Consider the following 22341-nt stretch of genomic DNA (forward strand, 5'->3'; position numbering starts at 1 on the left):
TATTGTTTCTAACTTTCCATTTTGTTTGGGCAGTTATTTGTCCCGTGTCTTGAGTTTAGTTTTACTTCCTTCCTCTTGTCTCGCTGACTTCATTGTCTTCAAACTGTGTCTTGTTTACCTTCTGCTTTCACTTACCCTGATGACCTTAGAGTATGCGTATGTGTATAAATAGACTCGTCTTTCCTTGAAGTCTTTCTCACTGTGTCTGTTGAATCATCGCTGTGTCACTGCTCGTTTGAAGAATTTGGATTTCATTTTTGTCCCAATGTGCCCTGCCACCACCTTCAATAAGAAGTTTGCCTTTTGTTTGATGATTTTATCTCCCGAGTCTGCATTTAGGTCCTTGAACCAGCATTATGTGACAAAATCAATGCCTGTTGTAAGACATTCATAAAAACCCAAAATAAAAGATGAAACATCATCGTTGGTACAAGTCTTGAGAGAAACCAGTGGCAGAGGCAAACATTCAAAAATATTTTAGTGAGCTGCCAAAGCAAAGAACATGTGCTGCAAAGTAAGGTTTATTTTCCTACTGAGTGCTTTCAGGTTTGCAAGAGTTTAAGACTTTTGATTTTGTAAGTGAAGACCTCAGAGTAGACCTAGACTAGAAACAAATCCAAGTCAAAATTATTACATAATATTAAAAGAAAAATGCAACTCACAAATACATGAGAGACTGGAGCCCAGTGAAGGTGTCCTGGGACAAGCTGCTTAGCGGGTTATGGTCCAACATCCTGACACACAAAACAAGATTACCCAGTTTGACTGCTTAATTGCATTAAATAAGTCATTGGTGATTACAATTTCTTTAGATAAGTGTTACAAATGTGACCCAATATGATTTTTAAACAAATGTGATTTTCAGTATTTCAAAATAGCAGCATACAGTACAACATTAGCTCTTGTGTTTTACAGAAGAATTTAGAAAGAAGGGAAAAAACTACTTGAGTCAAGTAAGATTTCACGGGTAGAAAAAAAGCTCAATCCACACATCTGTGCACCGTTTAAACTTGTTATTTTTGCACCATTTCCACTTCTCCACTCTGCTGCTTAAATAAATAATTTTATATCCAGCTAGTGGATTTGTTTCCAACCTGTGGATCAAATGGACAACTTTTGCATCTCAACCTTTAAAATTAAAAGCAAAATTAACAAAATGTTGCAGTCTTTGGATAACTTTTTTTTAACACAGTCTCCTTGCTACCATGTATTCGTATTTGTGACTATTGAAAGTGCACATCTGTATGCTTTTGAGTTACTTACAGCCACTCCAATTGATTTAGATCCCCGAACACACCGGGACTGAGGAAGGAGATTAAGTTCTCACTGAGAAACCTGAGAGAAAGCATGAAAAGCACAAGAAGTTTGGTCATAAAAAAAGGCAACTATAATGACTACATTTGAAAGTAACAAAATACAGCAAAGGTATAATCATAGGACATACCCGTAGTTTTGGGTATGATTCTTGGTCAGACAAAAATTGAAGTCATCTTTAGACAGTTTAAATAAATGATGGCATTTTTTCCACAGTTTTATTTGTTGACATTTCATAAACTAAATCTCTCTCTCTCTCTTTTTTTTTTTTTTTTTTTTAAATGCACAGCTTTGCTCATTCCCACAGACTCCACAGAAAAGCCTGGTGTCAAAACACAAATTACAACTGCTTTTCTCCATGTAAGAAATGAGTACCACTCAGGTTAAAAAAAATTAATTGAAGTTGACCTGTAACACAAAAGAGAACTGAAGGAAAACAAAATTAATACACTTGCTTCAGGGGAAACGAGGCAGGATACTTACAACCTCTTTAGATTGTGCAGACTGCTGAATGCATGCTTAGATATGAAGTGGAGGCTGTTGTTCTGCAGAAACCTGAAAACAGAACAGAATAAAAATAACAAATGCTCTTTTATTTCAAACTATGTTTGAGACAATAGGAAAAACAGAAAACTTTCATATGCTCTTAAAATCCTATTTTCACCTGTAAGAGAAATATTATTGTTACCCTTTATTACATGATTATTAAGAAATAACACAGAAAATGTATCTTCTTGTCAACAGACAAGTAGATGGAACAGTCATCTACTGGAAAAACTGGATGCTCAGGTCCAGTATGTCACACTATAAGGCCGCTGTACCAAACTACTAAATGAAAACGTGTATGAAAAGTGTAGAAATCAATACACTCCTTGAGCCGTTGTCATTTCTGAGCTACTATTACTACAGATTCTAAAGGAAGGATAAAATCAAATAAAAGTGATTTGACATTTGCCATTACTAAAAACTAAATTGCCCAGAAACAGACAGCGAAAAAACAAAAACACAAGGATGGCAGCATAAAAATACTCACAGTCTCTCCAGGGCAGAGTATTCTGAGAAAACAAAATCGGACAACACTCGGATCTCATTGCTCCTCAGGGACCTGTAACACAACCCATCAAATGTGGCTGTAAGAAAAACACAAACATACGTTTTGCACAAAGAGGAAAAAACGGAGAGAAAGCGATGAAATGTCTGACACGTTATGTGCAATAAACCATCACACAAACTACAGGCATGCAGAAATATGTATAATATATATAAATTTAATTTGGCACTGACTAATAAAAATAAGTGAATGCGATTTTTGAAAGAACTGTAGCTGCAATTCACACATGGCTCAGTATACCTTTTGTAATTAGTCTGCTGACAATCATACCCTATTTTTTCCCCCAGGATATTAAACTGTGCTTCAATATTTTAATATAGATCTAAAATATAAATAAAAATCTTTTCAACTTTTCAATCTCAATTTTTTAAACTTTTATCTTCAGTATTCAAATCAATGGATCAATAAATTATTACAGTAACAAGCAATTGAGCTGATGGAATGAGAAAAGCAAGATTAATGAGATATATATATATATATATATATATATATATTTTTTTTTTTTTTTCTTTTCTTTAGAGACATGCAGAGAGGTTTTTCTCCATTTAGTCAGTATCCATGGGCTCTCCAAACCTGTAAACCTTTGTGGCTGTACCATGTATGGTTGTGGGACTGTGACAGACAGAGAAACACCTTTGAGTACTCAAAACTACCTCTTTTGTTGTTCTTGGCGTATAGCTGTCTTCAAGGCCATATTTTGCCACGGTGACACACCCACAATGACATGGGCTGTTGTTACCTGCCAAGCCGTTACAGCTTGTAATAACCTAACCTACAAAATAACAAATCACTTGAAGAGGACAGAGTGATTGGAGTCAAAGGACACTTACAGCCAGGTAACATTTGGCGAGAGCGACGGAACATCCTGCAGGCTGACCTCCACACACTCAACATCTGTCTGTATGCAGTCACAGCTCTCTGGAAACTCCTGCAATACTACACACACACATTGTTTTTTATTTAGAGGCTCATTGAAAATTATTTGTCGAATGAAAACATGGCATTTGTTTTTCTCCAGAGCCCAACACAGTTCTCCCTCAGTGTCAACATAACAGTCAATTCTGTGAGTCGTGTGCTGTCGTATCCAGCTGTCAGAATTTGCTAATTGCTGTCCATTAATCTTTGGTGGGGCAACTTTTTCTTTTCTAGGTCACATCATTTGTATTATTTGCTAGCTGATGTCAAAAACTGATCATATTTTCCTTCTTTGATCATTTGTATCATGTCTCTCTGTGGTCTACATGTATTAATGTATCTGTGAAGGTTCTCAGTCATCCAGGTCATCGTAGTCTAAGGAGCTTGCAAAGAAAAGCGTCTGGACTTCTTTAGGTTGGTTTCACCTCTCATCCGAGAAGCTTTTTCAGTTCTAGGGTCAAATGGTGGAGAGTCCCATATTTCTACCCCGGGGTGTATTAATGTGCACACACACACTTACAACACTCATTGAGGAAGTACTGGTCCAAAGGGTTAGTCTTCTGTAGTGTGCGGGCAAATAAATCTGCCCATCCGATGTTGTCCCCTGCCAAAGCAAAGAACAAAGAGTTAAATTCACTTGACTGGATAGTAATGATAGTTTATCAAGGTTTTCCTACACTGGCATCACCAGCACATGAGCATTATGGGTACTTTCAGCTGCTCCCTTCTTTTCAAACGAATCACCACAGTACATGGATCCAAACCGGATGCCATTCCCGATGCAACTCTCCCATTTTTCCTGGCTTGGGAACGGCGCTAGGAGTACATTAGCTCGTGACCGCCTGACGCTGGGTTTGTCTACTCCCAGTCGCAAATCAGGAATCTGTTGCATGTTAGGCGTATGTGTTGACCCACCTCACCACGAAGTCACCACCAGAGTATAAGCATTATACTGTGTCAAATGACCTGACATATCCTTGGAACATTATAAGCATTTTAAACGCATCCCTAATGCTATACTGGGAGCTATAAGTGCCCACAAATCAGAAACAGCTTTGACAAATCAGTACCGATGAGGAACAGCAATGATGGAGCAATATTTTCTGTTTTATGGGACTGAGCTACTTTTTGGAACGATTTTATCCCAGTTTTTTCACAAAATGAACTCTAAAGCCTCATCTACCATAGCTACATCTTTCTAAAGCTACTAACAAAAAACCCTAATCTGTTATCAAGCTTCTCTTTAAGAAACATACAAAATATGCCAATCATTATCACAGTGCTGTGTAAAAATGTTCCAAGGAGACAGATATCTTGTTTTTTTTTTGTTTTTTTTAACGGTCTTTCAAAGTTTCTCTTTGGACATTGTCTGCTTTTTCAATCGTTTTCAGTCCAGTCCTTGTATATGACCATTTTCAGAGAAATATTTGTTTGTTAAGCCACCCATAAATCATTCAATCATATAAAAAGCACCTGACTCAAGGGATGAACCACTTCTGTGTCTACAGGTAACATACAACTTAGCACAAAAAACCTGAATTAGATCTTCAGGTAATTTCTTACTAGAAGCTGGTCACAATGTGCATGAAAGTGATTTGAGCCTAGTGTAAATAACGGGGAACAAAAACACAGAAATCTTATGGGTGCAATCATTACCAGGGATTATCGCATAAAAAGGAAATGAAAAAGAGCTTCATAGTACTTTTGTCATGGGGGCAGAACGATCTGGAACTGGTGCAGATGTCCTTCTGTCTTCTAGTTGCAGTACTTCTTCAGTACTTACAGAAGCAGAGCGAACAAAAAAAGGGATAAACATTTTTTAACTGGCAGGTAATTTTTGAAAGTTTTCTGAAACTATCTGCAAAACAAACAGTGTGCAGGATAAACTGGTTAGATTTATGATGTCCTTCAACAAAGTACTTACTTTCCTTCTTTGAGTACATTTCAGAGCAGATTGAACTTGTATAAAGTAAAGAAGTAAAAGCACTTCAGTACTTTTTAACTTCTACTTAAATAAAGAATACCTATACTTTTGTGCAAATTACACAAGAACTGGACTGAAAATTAGTGGGAACAGGTCTTATGGAGTGATGAATATGAATTTGATATCTTTAATTGGTCTGGTCTGGTCTGTGTATGGAGGAGGTCAGGAGAGAGGTACAACTCCTGTCAAAATTGATGGAATTCACGTATCATCAGTACCATCAGATTCTGATCCAGCCTGAATACCAACTGGTCTGTGTCAAGTGTCTGATTGGCAGTAGCTTCACTTTTGAGCATGATAATGGTAAAAACGCACCATGGAGCACGATTCCTGAAGAAATTACAATAGAGCTTGTCTAAGAGAGTTCAGGCTGTATTGAAGAACAAAGGTGTTCATACCAAATATTCACTTTCAAGCTTGTTAACATTGTACAGACTCCATTTTTGGCTTATATACTGTACTTTTGCTGTTCCAATTTTCCTAAGAAAATTAAAAAAAAAAGAAGATTGATAAAGTGCACAAAGTGAACTTCTTTACTGCTGTGCTTGTCATCGTTATGGCAGTGTTGCATAGTGTGGTGGTGAGGCAGATGACAAGAATGGAGAAGTAATATAACACAGAGTGGATTTCTGATAACTAGCATGCCCTCGCAGACAGACTGAAACTAATTTGCGCTCCTTCTTGACCTGGGTGATGAGAAAACTATGCTCTGCAGAAATGAAAACGTTTCATAAATAGGGCTTAAATGATTAAAACAAAAAAAAACAAAAAAATACTAACTCATGTTTACCGTGGGACTAATGCTAAAACAAGCATCCTAGGGAGTGTTTACGAAATAGTTACAAACACATTGGCATTTTAATTGACAATGACTGATGAATATTTGAATGGCGTAGCGACTCTCGACTGTTAATTAAAAGAAATAGATTATTCTCGGATGTCATGGTAACATTTATAGTATTCTTTTACACAGAGGTAATATCCAACAGATGATGACCCTGGTCTTGAATGGTAATTTAAAACAGATTAGTTCTCTAAAACTGGCAAAAACGGGATGTTTCTTTTGGAAAATTACTCTTGGCTCTTGGCTTCAGTCTTTTTCTGAGGCTTTGGAGATTGTCAGGATTACAGTCTTCGTGCCCATGCTCAGCTGGTTGATTTGCAGTTGCAGGAAGACTGTCATGAGAGTTTGATCCAGTGGCTAATACTCCGAGGCCCAAGAGAGGTTGTAGGAAAGCGAGGCTCGATTTGGTCTGGAGTCCCACCAAAGAAAAGAAGGGTTCTTTTGTTTAAGGCGCATGTCACTCCTAATTATCGATGTATAACAAACAGAAGTTCCTTCACTGCTTTATTTATGACACTCAATGGCAGGGGGTAAGTGAAGGTCTGGAGAGGTATATCTCTAGTGAATGAGAACTGAAATGCATAATGCTGGGCTGCGGCAACAGGCCAGAATAAAGGAAGTCAGGACCCGTTGCCATCCTCATGGACTCTGTTTCTGACAGTTTAGTCAGAAATATGCACATGAGTATCCCATCTGAGGTCATTTTGTGTGACTCTGGCATTGGTAGTCCTGGTCCTCCTCCCACAAAGGAGTACACACCAGACCTGATGCTTGATCGACGCCTTTCTACAGTACTTCTTGTGTAACAGCTTTTCTCCTGTTTCAAGTAGTCTTGCTGCAAGACTACCATGCTGTCTGTACCTCAAAATTTTGAATGAAAACTAAGGTATTCAAGATCAGCTTTATTGATTGAAAATTGACCAAAAGCTTATAACCTAGAAACTACGATTCTTACAAGTGTGGTGTGAATTCTCAACAATAATATTGTATGAAGTTTTAAAATATTTCATATTTGATCACTGACTCTCTTTTTAGGGGCAATAGATTGATCTGAAGGTCAAAGTGTTAAGAAGAAGCACTACAAGAGTGCAAACTCCAACTATATAAGGTTTTGCACTCTTTTAGTGCTTCTTAACACTTTAAGAAGAAGCAGTATTTACCTTAAAGGGAATCTGCCTGTTAAATATGACATCATTAGCTATTTCCAGGTCCAAAAGCCCTTCAGTTCTCAAACAAACGCTACAGCATGACTGAGCGTTAAAAGCCGTCAAAATTCTTTCATCTTTAATAAAATGATCAGCATGTCTGCCTAACCAGGTGTAACTATCAAATTTAACATCCAGGCATCCATGAAAAACAGGATTATGAAGTTTAACAGAGTTAGAAGTTAGTGGGGAGTTAGCTTGCTAGTTTTTATTTAAGATGATATACCATGTTCTGACTGAGAAAAATTAAAACATATAGCTCTGCATTCACTTCGGATATAAATGAAGAAGGAAAACTAAACAGCAGTGACATTTTTAGGGTTACCGATGGTGGGCTAGCTAGCATATGGTGGTGTGCTACATGGTTGCTAGTGTTGGGATTAAATAATTTGTAGTGCCTCAATAATGCTATGCTTCTTATTAATAATAACTGTTATAAAGTTATATAGTGTAGTATTAAGTGGACACAACCCTGAAAAATAAAGGCATGAGACCACGTGTCCTTGGGGAGTAGAAAGCTGTAGCCTCTCGCTCACGCTTCCCTGGGAAAATGTAGATAAGAGGGGACCATCTCTAGAGGAAAGTTACTGAGACACTGTTGTTTAGACTAGAATGAGAGAGCTTCTGTAATAAAACTGTTAGTGGCACACCACCATTTTGAGATCCGTGGCAGAGTGTCATGCAGGACGCATCTCCCTTCTAGAAGTAATAAAGTGTTAAACATTCTACTGAGCAGTGTTTTGTCTTCCATTAGATGCCTCTGAGGAATCAAAAGAACTTGGTGAAGTGTTGATATTTAGAATTGGGGGCTCGTCCGGGATTTGAACCCAGAATCTCTCTACACAGCTATGGTTAGGATAATATAAACACATTAGCACAGCGACACTGGAGTATAACTGCTAACTTTTTCCCATAGATTTTATTTCCAATAAAAGTTAACGTGAGAGTTCCCGATAGGTGGAAACAAGTGCAATCGCACGTCAGGAAGAAGCTTCCAAACTTCAGTCAGGTCAACATCTGAGATACATCGACAGCACAGGGTTAGCCATTAATATACTGCTGCACGTTTTAGATTACTCGCTATGAAAAAGTCCTGATCCTCACATTCATGTACTCACTCAAATCTTTGTTAGCCTCAAAGTGATTCTTTTCTGACCCATTCAAATATTTGGTGTCAGGCAAACCGCGAACAGCTGTAGTTACATCGTTAGGTTTTAAAAACTGAGCTTTAAAATGTGCTGCAGATGAACAGGGGTAATAAAAACCCAGAGAAGCCCATGGTGATCACTGACTATTTTTAGACAGTTGTTTATATTAAATAGAACAAGATCCAACACAATAAAACACAAAAGAGAAGACAAGATCCTTAATGAATGCAGTGTAGTTTCGACCAGGAAGCAGGGATTGTACATGATCACTAAACAACCTGCTAGTCGTTAATGCTACTATTGAATGCTGTTTATATTATTTATTCCTTTGTTTTGAAATGTACAAAAAAAAAAAGTAGGAGTAGGTAATGGACAACAGGCACTGATTTATAAATAACTAAACATGAATACCTTAAACTTATTGTATAATATTATACTACAGGATATTTCTGACTGGGCTTGTCGTTCTCTTTGTCTTGCTAAAACTTTTAGTGTCACCTTGAAAGAAAGACAGTTATGAAGTGAAATCACAGGTTAAAATGTGAATTTTCGACTCATGTAAGGTTAAATAAGGCCAAATCTTCATTTCATTAGTTCAGCGTTTCATAAAATGCGAGCTACAAACATCTAAAGTTTATTTAAAAATTCTAACTTATATTAAAAAATAAGAAAATATAATAAAGTCAATATAAACAACATACTATTCCCTTAAAAGTAAATACTGCCTTTGGTCATTTATAACCACTGTTACACTGGCTCACACTTACCACACTGTCTCTCATCAGCTCCATTGGGACAGTCTTTGTGTCCATTACACTGCAAAACTTGAGGGAGGCACTCACTCGTGTTTCCACATGGGAATTGGCCAAGAGGGCATCTAACCCCTTCTTCCACCCAGCTGGTCTCCAGAGCTGAGAAAGGGAGAGGAAAATATAAGAAGAAGGTGCAAATTTATCCAGATAAGAATTAAAATACACAACAAAAATGAAAATAATGCAAAAACATATTTAAAAGAAATGAAAATGGGCTGATAATATTGCACTGATACCTGTGAGTTAGGAGAGATCAACTCGTGCAGCTCTAGGCAACAAAAACGTCAGGTGCAGACCAAATTTAATCATGAAATTCATAAAGAATTCATCAATCTGAGGGTTTTCTGTGTATTTTTAAAAACTATTTCAAAAACACCCCTAATAAATCCATCAAAGGTATCATTAAATCTTTGACTAGACTGCTTTTTTTCTTTTGCATCTGTGTCCCACACATAACGACTTGTAAACCATCGTGTCTGATCAGAGAATTCATTTATTTTAAGGTCTTTCACAGTGAGTCAGACACATGACTCTTTAGTTAGCATGACGTACTTTAAAACAAACCAGAAAGAAATTCCTCATTATTTTTATTTATTTTTTGCCTGTTGTAAAGAAACATGAATTACTGAATGCAGACCTTTTCCTGACATAAAAAAAAAAAATCACAAAATGTTCCGTCTTTTACATGTTTTTTTCCCCGTCCACTAGATTTACCAGTAATCAAACCTAAATATACATTGGCTTTTTAGTGCTTTTTTCCATCTTCTGTCTTGAAGTATTTCTTTCAGACGGGGTTATTAGCTGCAGATTTTTGGCTGCACATTCTTGATGCTCTGTTGAGCTGAGATCTGGGGGGGCTGTGGAGGTCATTTGGGTACAGTGAACTCATCGCCATGTTCAAGAAACCCGTTTGAGATGATTTGACATGGTGCGTTATCCTGCTGCCATCAGCTGATGGATACACATGAAGGGACAGCAACAACACTCAGGAGCTGTTGAGTTTAAACAACGTTCAGTTGGCACTGATGGGGCCAAAGCGTGCCAAGAAAATAACCATCAAACTATTATACCATTAGCAGCAGCCTGGAGCATGAATTCTGACCGTACATTCAAATGTTTCAGCAGAAACTGAGACCTATCAGCCTATAATAATAATAATAATGGATTGGATTTATATACCGCTTTTCAAGGCACCCAAAGCGCTTTACAATGCCGCTATTCATTCACTCTCACATTCACACACTGATGGAGGCAAGCTACAGCTGTAGCCACAGCTGCCCTGGGGCAGACTGACAGAAGCGATCGGCCCCTCTGGCCAACACCAGTAAGCGGTAGGGTAAAGTGTCTTGCCCAAGGACACAACGACCAGGACAGAGAGCCCGGGGATCGAACCGGCGACCTTCCGGTTACAGATGCGAGACTCAAAAATCCCAACCCCCTGAGCCACGGGGCGACCAGGGGGTTGGGATTTTTGAGTCTCGTGAGCCTGTGCAAATTAGAGCCTAATTTTCTGTTCTTAGCTGTGTGGTCCCTGTTTTCTTTTTTCAAAAACCACTCTGTATTACATTTGCTTTCCTATCAGCTCACAGCAGTCTAGCCATTCTCCTCTGACCTCTGACATTTACAAGACCCTAGAGCACTGCCGCTCACAGGATTTTTTTATTCCTCTTTTTTGGAACATCCTCCGTAAACCCTAAAGATGGTTGTGTGGGAAAATTCTGAGACCAACACGAACAACTGTGCCACATTCAAAGTCCCTCAAATCACCTTTATTCCCACATTCTGCTGCTCAGTTTGAGCTTCAGCAGTTTGTATTAATTTTTTTTTCATACCAAAGAGGTATACTGGAAACCAAGAGTGACAAACCCACAGGCTTTCTTAGCGTTAGCTGGTTCAACAAACACAGAAATCTCTCTGGGCTATCCCAGTGACAGATATCAGCTTTTTCTGCATTTGTCACTTTGTCTCTTCTTCTACACAAAATAGATCAAGTGTTACCTGCTTTGATTAAGAGGAACAGGGATGGGGAAAATAAAGCAAAACAGCACTGCTGGGGCTTAATTTACCATTTATCATTACTTATCATCTGTTATTACCATTGTTTAATCATGGCAGCTGCTCACTAGAGCCTCATTCTGTTTGCTTGATCATGATACTGAAGAAAAATATTAAGGTCGGAAACTCACACTGTTAAAATGCTTAACCAATATTAACAGCAGGGCAGAAATGAATCAATCTGCAGAAACATGTAAAATAGTTTTTATCTAATGAACAATGAACCTGATGTTCTGTGGGCTTGAAACAATTACCGGGATTATTCAAACAGGCCAAAGTCTCATCTTGTTCATGCTGATGATAAACAAGAATCAGAGTGCAGAGATAAACCGTTAAAGTCCGAAAAACACAGAGTGTTCTTGTCTCCTAATGTAATTTCCTAACGTAACATTATTACCTCATAAAACATGTGCAGCATTTCAACCTTAAAATACATGATTTTATTGCCTTTTTTGGATGTAAAACACAGTCCTGAGAAACACATTTGGGTCCTTAAGCTGTTCAATGCTCCGGTATGTACACACGTTATACTAAATGCTAAAGGAATATCAGTGATAGCTGTTTAGCAGAACTCCGAGCAAGCACCTAGTGCGCTATGACGTAATGGGAAACTCGCAGAGAAACTCACGGATTCTTCCATTGACCGCGGCACACCTGCACCAGGGTAAACCTCCACCTACCACAGTCCTGCTTTACAGGTGAAAATAGAGCAACAGGACCTCTGAGTCTTTGACTTTATTTATTTTCTGCTGTGTTTTACTTGCATCTATTTGAAAGACTGAGTGCAAACACAAAAAATATTTTATTTTATGTGCTGGAATGTGTAGAAAATAGGTTTAAATGTTAAACTAATTTATTCAAGTCAGAGAATGTTGCATATAATTAAATTTTTACTTGATGCATAAAGTTAAAAGATTAAAACTGATAAAACAAGTTTAAAAAAAGAGACTTTTCCATTTGATTACATTTTGTATGATGGATTATGTAGAAAAAGTAGAATTGGGCTGAAAGATCTATCGCTTTATCACCTATAGGGGCAGGGATAGCTCAGTAGGTAAAGTGGTCGCCCCATGATCGGAAGGTCGGCGGTTCGAATCCACTTAACGGCTACCCTGAGGTACCCCTGAGCAAGGTACCGTCCGTACACACTGCTCCCCGGGCGCCTGCTTAGTGGGCTGCCCACTGCTTCACTGAGTGAATGGGTCAAATGCAGAGAAAAACAAGTAATTTCCCCATGGGGATCAATAAAGTATCCATTATTATTATTATTCAGGTTGTAAATCGTGTTTTTAAAAAGTAACTAAGTAATTAATTACTTTTGAAAATAAGTAATCAGTAAAGTAACAGGATTACTTTTTGGGGGAAGTAATCAGTAATTAGTTACTGATTACTTTTTTCAAGTAACTTGACCAACACTGCTTACGAGTTATGAAATTATTCTTGAAAACTGACAAGATATTTTTTTTTGCTGATCCCTTATTTCTCCAGGGGTCTCCACAGCACATGTATCTGCATGTTTGAATTGGCACTGAGTTTACACCGTATGCCCCTCCTGAAGCAACTCTCCCATTTTTCTAGGCTTGAGCCCAGCACTAGTAGTTCTCTAAGTCATGACCTCTGAGGTTGGGTTTGTCTCTGCTCACAGTCTCAAACTGTGGGTGTTTTGTATGTATAGTAAATCTGTTAACCAGCTACAGATTAGCACTCACAGTGTGTCATGGCTCTGGAGCCAGCGTTTATGTGTTTGGGCTCTTGATTTTGGGTTATTTAATATTCTGAGGCTTTGCTTCTTACTATAGTTGTAATTCCTCTGTTTAATATTTGTTCTCGGGTCTTCTTATTTTTTTTGTAGTCTTTGTGTATCCGTTATCATGCCTCCCCTGTGTTCCACGTACCATGTTTAGTCAGTGGTGAATCCATGTTTATTTTCCCTTTTGTGAAGTTTGTGTGCCTCAGTTTCAGTTTCTGTCTGTTGTCCTGTGTTCATCGTGTTCTGTTTTGTGACATTAAGTGTATTCAGTTTAGCTGTGTGCCCATGTGTCTCCTCTTCCTCTAATCACCTGCCTCTACATTTACTTTCTGAGTCTCTCTTTGTCCCTTGACAGCGCATTAGTCACCATCCCCTCCTAGTGTTTCTAGTTTTCCAGAGTTTGTTGCCTTTTATTAGAGATGGCACAATACCACTTTTTTACGTCCGATACCGATATCATAAATTTGGATATCTGCTGATACAGATATGAATCCGATATAGTGACAAGACAAGAACTAACAGACTTAAAAACTCCTTTGTCCCACACGCCATCAAACTGTTTAACTCCTCTCTGGAGGGGAGAGGGAGGGGAAACAGGAGGACAAAGGAGGGGGGAACAACTAAGCTGTAGTGCCTCTTCACCTCACTGTGCAATACCTTTTGTGCAATACTTTTGTAAATAGTCAACAGTGCAATAGACCTCAATACTTGAAATGTGCAATTCACTTGTATTTTTATTTTTATTTTTTATGCCTATTTATTCTATTTATCCCCTTCGTATATTTTATTTATATTGTCTCTGTATTATATATGTGTGTGTGTGTGTGTGTGTGTGTGTGTGTGTATATATATATATAATATTCTGTAACTCTGTAACTTCTGTCGGTGCTGTGCTTTTTTGGAAATCAAATTTCCCAGAGGAACCCACCCGAGGGATTAATAAAGTTCTATCTTATCTTATCTTAGTGTATTTTATAATCAATACAACTGTTTTTTTTTAATATCTTGCTACATTTTGTATACGTTCATACTCAAGTTTTAAAAAATAAAACATTAAAGCTATTCTGTTATACCTGTATGCAAAAAATACACTGCACCCAAAATATTTCATAGTTCAGCAATACTGATCAATCTAATAAACCTACTCCATCCTCCCTATTCTGGTATTTTAAAGAGTACTTAGCAGAAATATGTGTTTGTAAGCATTCCCACGTTAAGTTTAACAACCGATATATAGAGCGACTGCCTCTTCTTCTCTCCCTCTCCTGTTGCTACTTGAAATCATGAAACTGATCAATGATCAGTTGATCGGCTTTTCTGTTGCGAGTCCGTCTCTCTTGTTTGTTCATCGCCCACTTCGCACCAGAAAGAGGAAACCAGCGGCTGAATAACAGAAGCACGTTTAAGCTTGATAATCTGTTGTTAGAATTTATTTAATATTACTTTCTACGTGTAGCTGACGGCTGGTAACTGTACAGGGGCGGGTCTAGCAAAGTTTTGCCGGGGGGGCAGGTAGGGCATCAACAGGGGAAAGGGGGCACAAAGACATACTTTTCTTTCTTATTCTCATTTAAAATGTTGAGCTTTTAATAAATAATTATCTGAATCTTACAACCAAAGTTTTCATGTGATGTAAAATGTAAATAAGTCCATTACTGTATATAGTAACTGTTAAGTCTAATAGTTAGTAGGATATGTACTCTTTTTTCCTTTGGGAAGGTACCATCTGTGCAGTCTGCAATTCTGTTGAAGAAAGGTGTTGAATCTATTTAATTACTGTAGAACAATTATTGATTTCCGTGCATTTGTTTTACACATGCATTAAATTAAAGTTGATTACGATGAGGCAGAGGGTGGTGGGTAGTTCCTGATGTTTTTTTGCTGGAAGTTGATTGTTGTTTAATATTTCCCCCAAGTACTCTTTAAAATATCAGAATAGGGAGGATGGTGTAGGTTTATTAGATTGATCAGTATTGCTGAACTTTGGGTGCAGTGTATTTTTTTGCATACAGGTATAACAGAATAGCTTTAGTGTTTTGTTTTTTAAAACTTGAGTACGAACTTATACAAAATGCAGCAAGATATTTAAAAAAAAACAGTTGCATTGATTATAAAATACAAATGCTCAACCAGACCGCTGACATGTCTCGCACGCCACAGCTGCTCTATCACGTGACGCATACCGCTCCGACGTGAGGTCACGAGTTGGGCTACGCCATGTCGCAAGTTTTGTGAAATATTTTTGTGATATTTAATGGATCGGATTACATTGACTGATACGTAATATCAGGTTGGTCCATCCCTACCTTTTATATTTTGTTGAATTTTTGTATTTACTTGTGAGTCTGCATTTTGGGTCCAAACTCGTCACTTCACAACATGACACAGTGAGGAAAAAATGCTGACATTCACTTTGAATGTCCTCGCTCTCATCAGAATACAGATGTAAACAACGAGTCAAGGTTTTACTTCAAACCCACTGTGCCAGAGAACAGGGCCAGTGCACACGTGGTTTATTAATCATTTATTATTAATGTGTAATGATTAGCTAGATCCACCAGCTTTTATTGTTGTTTTTTTGCACATTAAGCATAAAAAACGAAAACACATTCAATGGAATGCAAGTGAATGTGACTGACCAGGGAATAAAGAAAAGACGTCACAGTTTTTAAAGCCCTCTGCCGATCAGATCCACAATATGTTATGGATATTTTAATTCCCCAATTTCCCTTCAGTTCATTGAGGTCATTCTCCCGAAAACTTCTCTCAGTGGTCTCCTCTCTCCTAAAAAACGTGCCGAGGCGAGCTTTCTCTGCTGTTGCTTCTGGGCTCTGGAATAATCTGTCTTCCCACATAAGAACCGGTCCAGTGATTCGCAATTTTAAATCAAACGCAAACACAAGTCAAGCCTGAGATGCTTCGTGGTTTTGTCAAACCATGTTTCCATTACATTGGATTTTATTTGTGCATTTAATTTTCTAATTGATTTTTTTATTTAAGCCCTTTTATAAATTTAACCCAGGGCGTTTATACAATACAATTTTGTTATCTCATTTAAATGGTTACTGTCATGTTTTTTTTAAATCTTTGTTTATGTGATCTTGTTGCTATGTACACTTACAGTGTAAGTAAAGTTACCTGACTTAATGAGTGAGCTCTCCAAATAGGGAATTTTAAGGCTCATAGTGTTGGTATGTTAAACCGAATCCCCGTTTTCTTTGTGTCATGTCAGAAAATGTGGGCCCTGATCCACAGTTTTAATAATAGTGATTAACAGTACTGTAAAAATTTGCGATAGAAAACATGCAATTTAAACAATGCAACGATTTACTTTCAACATAAATATTAAGAAAAACAATGCACTTAAAGTTTTTTCCATGCTTTATGTAATATGTAGAACAGCGATGCTGAACTCATCTTAAATTGAGGGCCACATACAGCTCACATTGATCCAATTTTCCAAATGGGCCAGATTTGAGTCTTTGAGGATCAATTCAGGCCCCTGAACCTTATGATTGACACCACTCATGTAGAAACAACAAAAATTCCCTGACCACTTTTATGTGGTTTTTCAGGTTCCTGGCAGTTGCTGTGAAATCAATTTCTAAAGCCCTGGTCATAGAGACCCGTCAGTAACGCCCTAGTAACCACTGGTTGCTAAGGAAAATAGATAATTCTCTATTCAGTTGACAATAATAAAAAAAATAATAGAAAAAAGAAAAAAATTGTCTAATATACAATAAATAAACGATATAGTTAAAATAAAGGTGTGACAGGCGCATAGTGAGGGCTTACGGAAAGTTTCAGGCTTTTTAAGATTTACTACTGCTTGCTGATGTTTAGTCAGTGGGTGTTTGGAGGCAAATTGCCATCTTCAGTGCAAACTACAGGCAGCCCTAGCAATCTGACACCAACCAAAGCAGTCTTAGGGAAGTTTGTAGCGTGGAACCCTCTTTGACGCCAATCGAGGAATACTCACTTTTCCCTAGTGACCGAAGGTCCTGCAGGCTGCCAGGACTGTGAGACTGAAGCTAAAAGCAGCAACTAATAAAAGAGAAAGTGAAATGTGGCTGTGACATCTTCTTTTTGTGAATGCCTGTTTCAGTACTTCGAAACCAGAGGTGTCAGTCGTTTTATATCACGGGCCACATACAGCCTGCTTTAAACATAAGTGGGCAAACTGGTGAAACTCTGCTTCCTGTGTAAAGAAGTCAATTTTTTTAACTGTTTTTCTACATGTTAAAGAAAAAGCTGCTGTTACAAAAACGGAAATCTGTCAGCGTGACTCTGCAAAATTACAGAATAAGTTCTGGCAGCTCATTGCTCAGACTGTCCAGTTTTCTATTTTTATTTTTGTTTATTTTTTTAACAGTAGTCATAAAACAGGATTGGAGAAGTTTGAAACCTTTTGTCCTCCACAATAGAAAATAGCTGAAAATAAAAAAAGGTATCACTGTAGCCAGCCCCTAATTCTATAAATTCTGCACTCAGCTTTGCATTGAAATGCAGCCAGACACTGCTCAGTTTGCTTCACTTTTTCCCAACACGCTTGCATTTGAATCCAGTGTTTTGCCAAAAATTGATTGTCCGCCAAAAATCGCTATAAAAGCTATAAATCACTCGTTGGTCCATGACATGTGAAATTATGGTCCCTCGTGAACAGTATAATTCATATAATTCATCTTGAGCTACAAACATTCCTGTCAGCATGTAGTTTTTGGCACTTTTCATATATCCTTTATTTATCCAGTTAAAGGGTCTGGCCAAGTGGGCGGCAGAAATTGCAAAAATATAGCAATAGTGACTGTGAAAGAAAACCCTCTCATGGGCACAAAATATGGGTCAAGGGTCAGAACAACTCCGTGAAACAGCTGTAAAACCCAAGTGCTCTCGAGCTTCTGGACACTCTTGTTCAGGGTTTTCTGCTGGAGAGACGAATTCGTGGTTCCATCAATTACAACAAGTCTTCCAGCAGCAAAGCAACCCCAGACCGTCACACTATAGTGGTATACCACCACCATGTTTGATTGTTGGTATCATATTCTTTTTACGTAATGCCTTGTAATGACTTTTTCACACACGGTCAGGTCGACTTTTTCACCTTAATAAATAAAATCAGCATTTGAACACTGCATTTCGTATTTGCACTGCATGTTTTTGTCCAATATTAAAATTTGTTTGATAATCTGAAAAACCTAAGTGCAAGAAATATAAAAAAAGATGAAATCAGGATGATGGAAATGTTATTTTCACAGCATGATTCTTTTAAGTTTGTGATCTCACTCTTTGATTTTAAAGCCAGAACTTACTCGTGCAAAATTTGTGGAGTTTAGTATAATCCCACACTGCATGCATCATGTTTTAATTCATGTTCAAATTGTTGGTGACTGAGTTGTTTGTTGGATGAATTACAGGCCACTTCCATCAAAGGATCAACACTCTGTTCTGTTTTTGTGTATGATGAACATAGAAAGAGAGATACAGCCTGCTTTACTTGAAATATGACCACATTTGAGAGAACTCAGGCAGTCATGGAAGAAAACAGTATACCGGTGTCTCGAGAGTCTTCCAATAACCATAAAGATAGACTTAATTTCACACCTTTGTCTGAGGCAGAGGGAACATTCACACATAAAGAGAGCAGTGGAGAAAGAACACAAAGTGACATCATGTCTGCCTCTGTGCTGCCTGTTCACCTCGAGTGTTTCTATTCAGTCACCAACGGGTCAAATATCAGGTGATCAACGCCAATACATACTCAAATGATGATTTTATGCATATCTGTAAATATATTAAATATATTAATAAAATCAAAACTTCTTCAATTTGCAGATTTTTTTCTCCAAATTTTAAAAATAAGCATGATTTTGAGATAAGCTGAGGAGCCTCTGATTCACATCACTGTAACTTCAAAACCTAAATTAGCCCAAAACACTGAATTGTAAAAACAGTAATGGGTTTCACTACTGGCTGAATTATTGCTCTTGCTTCACTGTATTTTCTGCAGTTGAACCTCCCTGGCTGCACAACTGGAAACATCTGTAGTGCAGGTGAGCTGAACACAGAAAATATGCCTGACCAGAAAGAGGGAAGGACTGGCGCAACCTGTGCTGTCAGCTGCTTGTTGATCCATGACTCATAGATTAAATCAGTAAACTCAAGAGCGTCCTGGACACTGAATTAAAATGTAAAAAATGGGGTCCGTTCTGTAAACATGTATTAAATAAACTCTTGTAAGTGATGCAGCTGATAATTTCCTGAAGTGTGAATGTTGTGTGGTCTCTTGTTTGCCGCCTGACTCACACATGCCTCCGTCATGATGTTAGCACTGCTCATTATTAATGTCCCCCTTTTGTTTAAAAAAAAAAACAAAGCCTACAGTATTAAACATATATAATTTATTGATCTTCATATTAGGAAGTGGTGATTTTCTTAAGAGTTAATTAGGCGCTTATAGACAACATCACACAGTCAAACTTTTCTAATGCTGTGGGAGATGAGATGAGTCTCAGGGTGGCAAGTTGTGGAAGAAATGTTCATTCATGTTGCAGTAGATGAAAAAAAATCAGAAAAACGTAAAATAATATAATTCGTCACAATGGTTGATACAGTTTCGTCCCGTTGAGCAATTTAGCGCTTACACAAATTCTCGGCAATGCAAATTCAAGCCTATCAGAGCGTCCGTATCGCATCCTGAATTTTAGGGTCTGTGTTCGTTTTGTTTCTCTCAGATCATTCTGCTCACGCTGAAATGAGCACTCGCAGTGTGTTTGAGACTTTTCCACCCTCTGCGGCAGGAATAACACCTCAGTCCGTCTCAGATCACTGCAGGACAGACGAGACTCTTTGAAAGGGGAGCGCATGGTTTCAATCCTGCAGTTAACAGTGTAAATAATGCTGCGCAGATTTTTTGCCCCTTCGTGTTTCTCGATATTCGTGTCCATCAAACATGCTGGCACATGAACAAAAAATAAAAAAAAAATTGAATCTGTTTAAAGTACGAAGAATAATTGAAATAACCTATTGAATGCATTAAAGTGTCTTTACCTTTCAAATGAATGTGGGTCAAGTGGATGAGCAACATGACGGCAGGTACATTCATCCTGAGGCTGTGAGGCTGTCCTGCTCCCGCTGCGCTCCGGCGGCGATGCTCAGACCAAATAAAATAACCTGCAGGTCGCCAAATAAAATAGGCCTACAGGAGTGAAGTCCGAGTCCGACCAGTGTCTCAGAGCATGTCCGACATGTGGAATTCAGAAAAAAAAAACCCTCAAAATGTAGGATTACTATCGAGTTAAGCATGTACCGTGCAAAGTTAAACTGAGATGGTGCTTAAATACATCCCGATAACACTGTGGACTTCCAGGAGCTCAGTGGATCTCTCTCTCTCTCTCAGTGGGTTGGCTTTATTGGAATGTAGGTTAAGAGCCTCCCCAGAAAATAACATATTCATCCACCTCTTGCCACCTTTGCCTTGTTTACGGCTGCAAATTAACCCCACCCCATCATGCAGCTTTCCCCCACTTAGTTTTAACTCGATACCTCGATACCTGTTCAAATGCCTCTCGTGTTAAATATATAAAATTTATAAAATATATAAAAACGTATATAAAATGTATTACAGAACTGAATCTGATAAATGCTCCCCACAGCTAAATTCACAGAGGAGGTGCATTACTGCTTTAGCCTCACCTGCTGACCAGGTTATAAGACAAAATAAAATAAGATAAGATGCTACATCTGAAGGTGCATTAATACTGAAAAAAACACAATGAAATACAGACATGTAACAGAAAAGTCATGAAAGCAGACATCAAAAAGTAACAAACACAAGTAAACAGGCATGTTGCTTAAATCACACACAACCAAATTATTGGATCTGAGAGTTATACTGTCCAAATCCAAATCCAATTCATTTATATAGCACATTTAAAAACAGAAAGTTTGCCCAAAGTGCTGTACAGAAACAAAGGGGTAAGACAAAAACAATGACACTCACATAAACACATAATAAACATATCAACTCACACCAGTCTATAGAAAAAAGGTGTGTTTTCAAAAGTGACTTAAAAACAGGAAACAAAGATGCCTATCTAATATTGAAAGGCAGCGTATTCCAAAGTTTGGGAGCCATAATTGAAAACGCTCGTTCTCCTCTATGTTTTAGCCTTGATTTCGGGACAACCAAAAGCAGCTGGTCGGCTGATCTAAGGGCCTGCGAAGGAATATAAGGCTTGGAAAGGTATGCAGGACCAAGACCATTTAGGCATTTATAAACCAGCGTTAGGACTTTGAAATAGATTCTGTCATGAACAGGAAACCATTGAAGAGAGGACAGGATAGGTGTTATATGTTTGTGCCTGCGGGTATCAGTCAAGAGGCGGGCAGCAGCATTTTGAATGAGCTGAAGATGTGCAAAAGATCCTTGGGCTGACTCCAGCATAAAGTAACACTGTGTGTTATCAGTGTTAGGAGTGTGTATTTAGTGTCCTTACCGCCCATGTGGAGAAGCTATTTCTTAATCAACTTGTTCTCCCATATGGAAAAGAAATAGTAAAAACTTATATGTGATTACTCATGAAAGTGGCCACTTTCTCATTACTTTCATACATTTTTTTAGTAAGTATCCAAAACATACAAGTTTCATTATATAATTTTTCAAGGGATCTTATATCTGTTTTCACTCTTATATGCTTTTCATACAAGTTTCACACAAGACAGATACAAACTTTATAAGATATATCTTTTCCATATGGGCTACTTTTGATGCTTCTGCACTTCCTTCTTGAGGGCGGTATGGCTGAACGAGTGGTGGCCAGGATGAGGCGGTCTCAGATTCTTTTTGCTCTGGTGAGAGCTAGCACTCCCATACAGAGAGGTTAAAGGACATCCTATAGTCCTTTTTTAAGCTGACCTTAACACCATTTGCAGTGTTTGCTTGTCGGCTACACTACAGCCGACGTACCACACAGTGATCTCAAATGACTACACACTCCCAACCATAGAGTGGCAGAAGCTCACCAGTAGCCTCTCCTCCAGTTAACTAATCTGTCGAACCCTTAAGAGCTTCCTCCATCACAGATGTTCTGTTAGCTGACCATGAAAGCTCCTCAGAGATATGAGTTCCCAGGAATTTAAAGGTGGGGATGGGGACATACCGTATGCACATTTTATTATTGCATTGGTGGGGTGGGTGGGAGTAC

At 38.1% G+C, this 22341-nt stretch overlaps 1 protein-coding gene across 1 annotated transcript in view; it reads right to left on the bottom strand.

Annotated features, from left to right (window-relative positions):
• The window catches only part of rxfp2a (relaxin family peptide receptor 2a), a 40659-nt gene extending 19966 nt beyond the window's left edge, over positions 1–20693 (bottom strand). The window contains exons 1-8 of the mRNA XM_014409907.3: positions 20186–20693; positions 9289–9432; positions 3861–3944; positions 3256–3361; positions 2348–2419; positions 1798–1869; positions 1264–1335; positions 663–734 (exon numbers count right to left, since the gene is read on the bottom strand). Coding sequence (XP_014265393.1) covers positions 663–734; positions 1264–1335; positions 1798–1869; positions 2348–2419; positions 3256–3361; positions 3861–3944; positions 9289–9432; positions 20186–20240 — 677 coding nt within the window. The 5' untranslated portion in view covers positions 20241–20693. The remainder of the gene's footprint in view (positions 1–662; positions 735–1263; positions 1336–1797; positions 1870–2347; positions 2420–3255; positions 3362–3860; positions 3945–9288; positions 9433–20185) is intronic.
• Between the last annotated feature and the right edge of the window lie 1648 nt (positions 20694–22341).

Source organism: Maylandia zebra, linkage group LG10, assembly GCF_041146795.1.
Source record: "Maylandia zebra isolate NMK-2024a linkage group LG10, Mzebra_GT3a, whole genome shotgun sequence".
NCBI lineage: Eukaryota > Metazoa > Chordata > Actinopteri > Cichliformes > Cichlidae > Maylandia > Maylandia zebra.